We start from the raw sequence: 10,488 nt of genomic DNA on the forward strand, positions 1-10,488 counted from the left end.
CATCCATATGAGGCATGCCTTGCTAATTCATTGCTCTCAGTACGTAAACTCTCAAAGGTTGGAGGTTCTTCACTTAAAAAGATTCAGTTCTGGGATCCCTCATTCATTTGTTCACCCAGCCACCCATGTACTCATCCATTATTCATTTATCCAGTCAACAATGAATTGCTGAACACCTATCACTGGTCGATATTGTAGATGGAACTGTGATCAAAGATATTAGCTTTGAATTTGCAATCTTACAGACAAGAAGAGAACATAGTTTCATATAACCATTTTTATGATATATACTGTGATATACTGTGTACTGTGAAAGCATAGATACTAGTAGTGAGAAATGATAGGGAACACAACTTGGAGGTTGTTTTTATTTTCATTTCTCCACTCTTGACATTCCATTTTACAATTCCTAAATTTTTAGCTTTTACCCACCAGTATCCCACAACAGTCAGACTTCTTCCTGTCCCATCCTCAAATTCTGCGTTTTTGAAGATGGTTATGATCAATAAGAACACCCTAATTGTCATAATGTCTTTCTTCATATTAATTGGTTTCTGCAGCATTTCACATTGCCAACTATCTATTTTTCTTGAAACATTCTCTTCCCATGAATTCCACAGATATATTGACTTCTTTTTTTTATTTAAAAATTTTATTTTTGGCTGTGCTGGGTCCTTGTTGCTGCTCAGGCTTTTTCTAGTTGCTGAAAGCAGGGCTACTCTTCATTGTGGTGGCTTCTTCTGTTGCAGAGCACTGGCTCTAGGCAAGTGGGCTCAGTAGTTGCTGTAGATGGGTTTAGTTGCTCAGCGGCATGTGGGATATTCCTGGCCCAGGGGTTGAAACTTTGTCCCCAGCATTGGCAGGTGGATTCTTAACCACTGGACCACCAGGGAACTCCTCTATTGACTTCTTAGCACCTTCTCTGCCTCTTCTGCTCACCCTCTTTTATTCATGACACCCTCAATTTTCACATCAATTTCTATTTCAATAGCTATGGATTGCTAAACCCATAAAAAATAGAAGTAAAAGTGTTAGTCTCTTAGTCATGTACAACTCTTTGTGATCCCATGGACTATAACCTGCCAGGTTCCTCTGTTCATGGAATTCTTCAGGCAAGAATACTGGAGTGGGTAGCTCTTCCCTTCTCCAGGGGATCTTCCTGACCCAGGGAAGATCTTCCTGAACTCCTGTCTCCCACATTGCAGTGAATACTTTACCATCTGAGCGAAAATCTTGTCCCAAATCCAAATGACTTGACATTATGAGCACTTAATTTATTTAAAATGGGATTTAACTTAATTCAAAACTAAAATATATTATTTCCTCAACTCTCTCCTTCTCCTTTTTATTTCACTGAAATGAATGACAATGTTTACTCAATCTTGTAGGACTTAAATTTGGTATTCCTACCAGCAATATTCTTTCTACTCAAGTTTCTTCCTCTTATTTTTACTTGCTTGACCTATTCCTACTTGTTAAGACTGAGTTCAAAATGGCACTCCCTCTGAAAACATTTATTGACTCACTAATTCAGGTGGAACTGCTTTTTCATTGATAAAGCCTAATCGTTTCTTTATATGAACACTTACAGGTTATAATTTATTTATTTTCCAGTCTTTCTCACTGGCCTGAAGTTTAACTGTATATTGGAAGCCTAGTAATTGGCAGAGAGTTTGGTACATAGTAAGGACTCATCCATTAAGGCTTTAATTATTAAATTCTTTAAGATTCACGAGCTTCTGGACTGTATCCTTGAAGGCTTGTTTTACCTGTTGATTCCTTAGGGTGTAAATGAAGGGGTTCAGCAAAGGTGCAGCTGAGGTACTGAGCAGAGCTACTCCCTTGTTGAACGTGTCCACTTCTTTTGCTGTGGGCTTAACATAAATGAAGAAGCAGCTTCCATAAGAGAGAGAAATGACAACCAAGTGGGAAGAACAGGTGGAAAAGGCATTTGTCCTTTGATGGGCAGAGGGGAGTTTCAGAATAGTCCTGATAATGTACGTGTAGGAGAGAATGACTAGCACCAGCGTGACCACCAGGGTCACCGACGCCACAAGAAAGGCCACCTTCTGTATGAGGTTTGTGTCTGAACAGGAGAGCTCCCGAAGGGGCTCATAGTCACAGAAATAATGATTCAGCCGATTGGATTCACAGAAGTCCTGCTGACTCATCAGAGTGATTGGTGGTATAATAACCATTAGCCCAGCCAGCCAAGAGCAGAGAACAAGTTGGGTGCAGACTTTGCTGCTCATGGTGGTTGTGTAATGCAAGGGTTTGCATACAGCCACATAGCGGTCATAGGACATGGCAGCCAGAAGGTAAAACTCTGTGGCCCCCAGGAATATAGCAAAGAAACACTCAGCAAAGCAGCCAGCAAAGCTGATGCTCTTGTTCCCTATTGTGATGCTGATCAGGACCCTGGGAATGAAGATGCTTGTGAAGGAAATTTCTAAGAAGGAGAAGTTTCGGAGAAAGAAATACATGGAGGTCTGAAGATGAGAGTCCAGCAAGGTGAGGATGAGGATTGTCAGATTTCCAATGATGCTGAGTAAATAGGTGAGGAACAGAAAGATGAAAACCATCACCTGGAGTTCAGGGGCATCTGTTAGACCTAGCAGGATGAACTCAGTCAACACGGTTTTATTTTTCATTGCTGAAAAAGTTTATCTCAAGGTAGAATAGTGATAGTGATGAAAGTTGATAAAGGAAGAGGAGCTCTGAAATGGACAGATGGAATCTGAAAAAAACAAAAGGAGATGAACTTTTCCTCTGATAATATGACCCAGCCCAGTGGCCCAACTGAATGGTGTTGGGTCCTTGCCAATCTCTTTTGCCCTGCATAGAAAAGTTGTCATTATTTTCCCACATGGTACTCTCCCCAGTGCCAATATGAAATAAATACATGCCTCATAGATGATGTTTAAATAGCTTTTGGGATGAGTTATTAAAGGAATGCTTCCAGCAGCTGCCTCCTTCTAGAATAGTTTGTAATTTTCTTTCTTCTATATTCTCTTTTCTTTCTTTCTACTGATTCCATTTATTGCTCTATGTGTTTGTCTAACTTTTCTCAGACTAGCTGTTTTTCTTACTCTCCCCTGCCATTTTTGCTTTTATTTTTCATGTGACTATAGCAGTCTCTCATTTTCCTTCTTGTTCAACTCCCTTGGATTCCCTTGGTGTCAAAAAGTACCAGCTCCTCACTTCTTTCCAGTGGACCCTCCATGCTTCTCTCCTTGCCTGTCCACTAGAATTCAAAGTTCTCTATATTAGGATTATGTCATTCTGTTCTCTGAACCATTCCATATACTTGTCTGCTGCTGCTGCTGCTAAGTTGCTTCAGTTGTGTCTGACTCTGTGCGACCCCAGAGACGGGAGCCCACCAGGCTCCCCCGTCCCTGGGATTCTCCAGGCAAGAACACTGGAGTGGGTTGCCATTTACTTCTCCAGTGCATGAAAGTGAAAAGTGAAAGTGAAGTCACTTAGTCGCGTCCGACCCTCAGTGACTCCATGGACTGCAGCCTATCAGGCTCCTCCGTCCATGGGATTTTCCAGGCAAGAGTGCTGGAGTGGGTTGCCATAGCCTTCTCCGATATGCCTGTCTCGGATTTAGTAAATATTCAGTCCAGTCCAGTTCAGTCGCTCAGTCGTGTCCTACTCTTTGCGACCCCATGAACCTCAGCATGCCAGGCTTCCCTGTCCATCACCAACTCCCGGAGTTTACCCAAACTCATGTCCATTAAATCAGTGTTAGATTAGAATAAAAATTTGCATTTACTTACATAAGCACATTGAGAATATTTAGATCTAGAGTTTTGCTTCCCCATAAGGACAAGGAGATTTTATTATTTTCTAAGGAAAATTTAGGAGCTTAAAAATATTTTAAGTAGGATTTCTAAACAATTCTAGATTGAATTTGCCATGTCTATGAATCCACTAAATCATGTATAAAGCATTTTTGATTTGTGAGTATGGACATTTTATGGGGAAAGTATATAAAAACTGTGATCCAAGGTTTTCTAGGAGATTTCATGTTTAAGCACTTCAAAAGCATTTCAAATCTCTCCTGTTATTAAAGAATCACATTATTTGAGAATGTCCTTATTGATTTACAATTTTTTTCCTATATGTTGTTTTATACGGCAGCCATTTTCAAGCATTTTTTGAGTATTCAACATTTTAGTAATTTTCTGGTAAGCACATCTATGTCTAACATAAATAAAAGTTTTATAGAACACTCCTTCCTTACTGCATGTGATACAACCAGGTATTCTTAATTTTATTTTATTCTATTAATTTTTTTCAAATACTGATTGCAACCCATGAAATTGATTCCATAAACCACTAGTGGGTTGCAGTTCACAGTAGGCATCAGAGATCAAGTAAAGTTACACAATGCTCTGGATGCCCCTGCCCCCTAGGTTACCAACCTGAAATCTTAGGGAAAGGTTGAATAGTCAATCACTTTCAGGCTTCCCAATCACAGAGACGTGAAGTCAATGTAGTGGTGAACAAAGAATATTCTTCCTCACTTGGCTATCCAAATGGCTTATAGTGGGATTTTAGTCCTAGATATTCTTAGAGGTGCATGAAAATTGTAAGGCTGTGCCATTACAAAATGATATAAAATGTATTGCATTTTCTACATTATCAGCCACCAAGTCCTATCCTGCATTTCACAGGAATAATAAAAACTTATCATTATTTTCTTAGTAAGAAATAGTCTTTTCCTGTCCCTTATCAGGTTAACGGGGACTTGCCCATTTCTGTTTTCCCACTAATTCAGATTGGAGCTGAGTCAGATTTTTTGGATGTCCTCTTAAAAGTGAAGTGGATATAGCAGGTTAAAAGAAGGACTTTGAGGAGCAGAGTAGTCCTGGGTTTTTCTGTCCTAGGAAAAATGAGGTTGATGATCTCAGAAGACAGAATATAAACTCCACCTCCCAATCCAGGTTATACTTAACCCAAAGTGACACAGGTTATATTTGTTCTATGGAGAGCAGGCACTGGGGAATCAATTGAGTGAAGAGGCATAAGTTGCCCTGGGGATTCTTGTTGGAGCAGGCTAAAGACTGTCCTCTGTCGACAACTCTGGGAACAAATTTTAAACATATGGCTGTTGGATGAGGGTCCAGAGAGACTAGCTTGGAGGTGAGGTGGGTATGGGGGTTCCATAGCATAAGAGCATCAGAGAAGAGGGAAGAGGGAGGCTATGGAGTCATGGCATTTGACTTTCCTAGTGGTGGGCATAGCTGGACTTGGCCATGGACAAACAGCCTAGTTGGAACAAGTTTCAGGTCATGAATGTCCTGAAAACTCACACTTTCTAAGCACCATCAGCCTGGTTGTAATTAGCCTAGTTATAGACACTACTGGATAAAGACAATAAGCAGTAATTTTCATTTTTTGAAGTGTATGCATAAGCCAAATGTAAAACAGATAAAAATGGAGTGCTCAGACTGAGGGAAAGCAGAGCCCACATTGACCTGTGGGTTGCTTCTGAGAACACACTTGCAAATGTCCAGTTTAAGGAGAGGAACTTGGGAAAATATGTTTATATTACCTGGAAGGGCTAAACCTTTGCCACCCAAAGACACCTTCATAGCAGTTAATTCATCAGATGAATCACCTATTAATATCAGTATACAAACAGGGAGGCCTGGTGTGCTGCGATTCATGGGGTCGCAAAGAGTCGGACACGACTGAGTGACTGAACTGAACTGAAGTGAACAAACACCAGAAAAAACAAAGCTAGCCTTGGGAACAAAATGCTAGAATTAAGGACAAGTTACCCATTACACATATGTCTTACACATGGCTGCTCGTATTGAGTTGTGTATAATTCTCACAAAACTGTGGGGCCAAGGGAAGGAATGTGGTCTCACCAACTCTAACACAATAATCAACTCGATCTTGATTATTAATAATCAACATAAGAAACTTCATTCTCTGATTCTCACTTTCCTCTACTATAAAATGGGGATCATAAAGCCCATTAAATAGGATGATCATTGTTAAGTGTCTGTTACATAGTATTTGTTCAGTCCCTAAGTTGTGTCTGACTCTTTGCAACCCCATGGACTGCAGCATGCCAGGTTTCCTCATCCTTCAGTATCTCCCAGAGTCTGCTCAAACTCATGTCCATTGAGTCTGTGATGCTATCCAACCATATTACATAGTATGTCTCACATATGGCCTTCCCTAGTAGCTCAGATGGTAAAGCATCCGCCTGCAATGCAAGAGACCTTGGTTCAATCCCTGGGTGGAGAAGATTCCCTGGAGAAGGAAATGGCAACCCACTCCAGTAGTCTTGCCTAGAGAATCCCGTGGACAGAGGAGCCTGGTGGCTCACAGTCCATGGGGTCGCAAAGAGTCGGAGTGACAAAACACACGCACACATGTCTCATGAATATTTCCCATTTTCTTTTCTCTGATGAGGGAATTACTATATAACTCTATTTGGCAACAGTTCAGTTGCTTCTTTCAAATGTGTTTAAAGAGAAGAAATCCAAAGTTATCACTGGAAACTCATTGGACCTGACAGATTTCAAATACTCTTAGATCAGAGGGAATCTCTTTCCTAGGGGAGTTTAGGGGAGAATGGATACATGTACATGTATGGCTGAGTCCCTTCTGCTGTTCACCTGAAACTGTTGCCACATTGTTAACTGGCTATACTCCAATACAAAATAAAAAGTTAAAAAAAATAAGAAAGGAATCTCTTCCCTAGATATTCATTCTTAGCCAGAAAGCAGAGGGAGTGGAAGTTAAGCTGAGGGACAGGTTCTAGCTCATCGATGTGTCAGTCTAGGCTGCAGATTGTGCAGGCTTGGGATTTGAGAACAACAATCAGCATAAAGTAAGACAGGAGAGCAAGAGGTGGAAATCTACTTGGGAAGTGATCTATGGAGGAAATTATTCGATAATGAATTATTTGGAAAGGCTACACTTCTTTCTTAAGTTTAAGAAAGAAGTGTGATAGATTGTGTGATAAAGAAGTGATTGAGGTAAATGTTACTGATGGAAGACAGTTATTTTGGAAATGGTAACTCTTTTTTTCAGGAAGCATTTTATTTATTTATTTTTTAAAATTTATTTATTTTAATTAGAGGCTAATTACTTTACAATATTGTATTGGTTTTGCCATACATCAACATGAATCTGCCACGGGTGTACATGTGTTCCCAATCCTGAACTCCCTTCCCACCCCACTCCCTATACCATCCCTCTGGGTCATCCCAGTGCACCCGCCCCAAACATCCTGTATCCTGCATCAAACCTGGACTGGCAGTTCGTTTCTTATATGATATTATACATGTTTCAATGCCATTCTCCCAAATGTCAGAAGTTTCTGTTTGCATGAGAAGCTGTAAGAAGAATCAAAACATTTGGTCATTTCTAACTTGATGTTGGAATATTTTAGTTCATAGTGTAACTAAGCATTTAAAGCACTTGAACTTAAAGAGATTAGTGCCTTGTATCTTAAAGAACAGATCTCAATAGATAATAAGCTAACCCTTTTATTAATTCAACAAATATTTATTGAGTACTTACCATGTCAGTTAGTTCAGTTGCTCAGTTGTGTCTGACTTTTTGTGATCCCATGGACTGAACCATGCCAGGCTTCCCTGTTCATCACCAACTCCCTGAGCTTGCTCAAACTCATGTCCATCAAGTCGATGATGCCATCCAACCATTTCATCCTCTGTCGTCCCCTTCTCCTCCTGCCTTCAGTCTTTCCCAGCATCAGGGTCTTTTCCAATGAGTCAGTTCTTTGCATCAGGTGGAAAAAGTATTGGAGCTGCAGCTTCAATACCATGTGCAACTAACATTTTAGGCACTGGATGTACAGCTATCATGGAGAAGGAAATCACAACCCACTCCAGTATTCTTGCCTGGGAAATTCCATGGACAGAGGAGCCTAGTAGGCTATAATCCTTGGGATCACAAAGAGTCAGACATGATTTAGCTACTAAACAACAACGACAACATACAGCTATCAACAAAGCCACTGAAGTCCTTGCCTAGATGTAGCATAGGGACAATAAATGAATCCACAGGTAAATATAAAATAAGTGAAAGTGAAAGTCACTCAGTCATGTCCGACTCTTTGCAATCCCATGGACTGTAGCCCACCAGGTTCCTCTGTCTATGGAATTCCCCAGGCCAGAACACTGGAGTGGGTAGCCTTTCCCTTCTCCAGTGGATCTTCCGAACCCAGGGATTGAACCCAGGTCTTCTGCATTGCAGGCAGAGTCTTTACCATCTGAGCCACCAGGATGCCCATAAAGTAAGTGAGATGATGATAAATGCAATAATAAATAAAGTGAGGTGGATTGGTGGATTGATGCTTTTATCATTATGTAATTTCCCTTTACTTCCCATTTGCAATTTTATTTGCTTCTACTTTACTTAATATTAATATAGCCATGCCAGTTTTTTCTTGATTTTTTCATGATATATTTTTCTTTATCATTTACTTTCAATCTATGCATATTGTTGAGTTTCTAATAACATTATGTGTTTGGGTAATTTTTAGGAATAAATCCACTCTGCCAATTTCTTCCTTTCAACTGATGTATTTAAACCATTTATATTTAAGATAATTATGTATTCAGATTTACCTGTCTTTTATTTGTTTCTGTTTATTTCCTTTGCTTCTTGTTTGTCTTTTTCTGCACTTATGTAGATTGTTTGAACACATTTTAAGATTCCATTTTGACTAATTCAAGATTTTTGATCATATCATTTTGTATAATTTTCTCAGTGGTTACTTTGGGTATTACAATACACGTATGTTACTTATGACAATCTATTGGTATCAAGGGCTTCCCTGGTGGTAAAAGAATCTGCCTGCCAGTATCAGGTCTTACATTTAGGTCTTTAATCCATTTTGAATTTACTTTTGTGCATGGTATTAGGGAGTGTTTCAATATCATTCTTCTACATGTACCTGTCCGGTTTCCCCAGCACCATTTATTGAAGAGACTGTCTTTTCTCCATGGAATTCTTATTTTTATTCTTGAACTGAGTTTGTTACTATTATATTATGCTTTTCTCTCTACAGAAATTATCCTCATTGGTGCTTAGCTTGGGATTTTTTTTTGGCAGAGTAAGTTATATTTTAAATTCACTCGAGTGAATTCACTAGTGCATTGAGTCAGGGCCTCTAAGGACTTTTTTATTTAGTTGTTTTATGCACTCCTGTTGCTGATGAAGGAAATAAAAGAGTAACCTGTTTGTCCAGTGACAATCAGAGTGCCCATTTTTGCAGAGCAAGAGAGGCTTCTTAACTCCTCCTTGGTCTTTGAACTTTAGCATCCTTTCAGCTACCTACAATGCACAGAAATATATCCAAGTTTTAAAATAGGATGGTATTTCTTTATAACTTTAGAAAGATGTGTATATACAGTGAGTATAGGTTCTGGGGGTAAGGGACTAGGAATGCATTTAGATGACCCTACTGTATGTTTTTGTTAAACCATGAAGTTCACAAATATCATTTGTGGCATAGCTTTCTGGTGAAATAATGAAGAATATCAAAGTTAAGTACTGGGATGTTTTCAAGCCAGGCATGTTTCCATGGGTAATTTATAGAGAAGATGCTTGTGATTATTTATATAGTAAAAAAAAAAAAGTAATTACTAGTTTCAGTATTTGTTTCTGATACTTTATTAAGAGAACTAGTTATTTCTGGGATTATCTATAGAATTCATGAACTTTTCCCAATTGAAAATGTGGGCAGGATTCATTTATGCTTCATTGAGTTGGTGCAATCCCATGTACAATGATTTGATTGACACATGGGGAAAACTTCCTGATTTCTCTCTCTCTACCTCTCCTTCTCTCTCTTTGTCTGTCTCCCATTTATCTATATGTTCAAATGTGTCTATCTATATGTTTAAATCATTTATCTCAATTGCCACTGTTAAACATTCCATTAAAAAAATATCTTCCCTCTTCCAGTGCCTGTATCACCTATCTTCACTATTTGCTTCATAAATCCAGGTTAATGTTCTTTTTTCCTGTTATGATACCTGGCAATGCATGCCAGCAAATATGTATTTGGTGAGAGTTGATACTATTCACTTCACAAAGACTAAAAAGAGCTTCATTTTCTCAGACTCAGGGAGCGTACGCTTCAAACATAGTTGAGGGTTTTATTGAAAAGAGAGTGAAAGATATTTACAAAACAAATTAATTTGTCTCATGAGTAGTTCCTTTTTTTTACAATTCCCCAATGTGAAAAATTGAAAACCTAAAACAGTACAGTGCAACAAAAATTTATGTGAGCCACATTTGTAATTTAAAAATTTCTGGTTGTACCATTAAGAATATAAAAACAGACAGGTGAGCTTAATTTTTATAATGTATTTTATTTAACTCAATATATCAAAAATATTAACATTTAAACATGCATTCAGTATAAAATAGAAGGAGTATATTTTACCTATTTGTTTTCTAAGTCTTGAAATCTGATGTGCATTTTAC

At 38.7% G+C, this 10,488-nt stretch overlaps 1 protein-coding gene across 1 annotated transcript; it reads right to left on the reverse strand.

Annotated features, from left to right (window-relative positions):
* Positions 1 to 1,660: 1,660 nt before the first annotated feature.
* LOC147372096 (olfactory receptor 2AP1) lies at positions 1,661 to 2,666 on the reverse strand. The gene has a single exon (XM_086403588.1). The coding sequence runs from the start codon at positions 2,649 to 2,651 to the stop codon at positions 1,707 to 1,709; it is 945 nt and encodes a 314-aa protein (XP_086259714.1). The 5' UTR covers positions 2,652 to 2,666; the 3' UTR covers positions 1,661 to 1,706.
* Positions 2,667 to 10,488: the final 7,822 nt, after the last annotated feature.

The sequence above is a fragment of the Bos grunniens genome, chromosome 5 (genome assembly GCF_055505025.1).
Source record: "Bos grunniens cultivar Pamir isolate PY7600 chromosome 5, Bosgru_T2T1.0, whole genome shotgun sequence".
Classification (NCBI taxonomy): domain Eukaryota; kingdom Metazoa; phylum Chordata; class Mammalia; order Artiodactyla; family Bovidae; genus Bos; species Bos grunniens.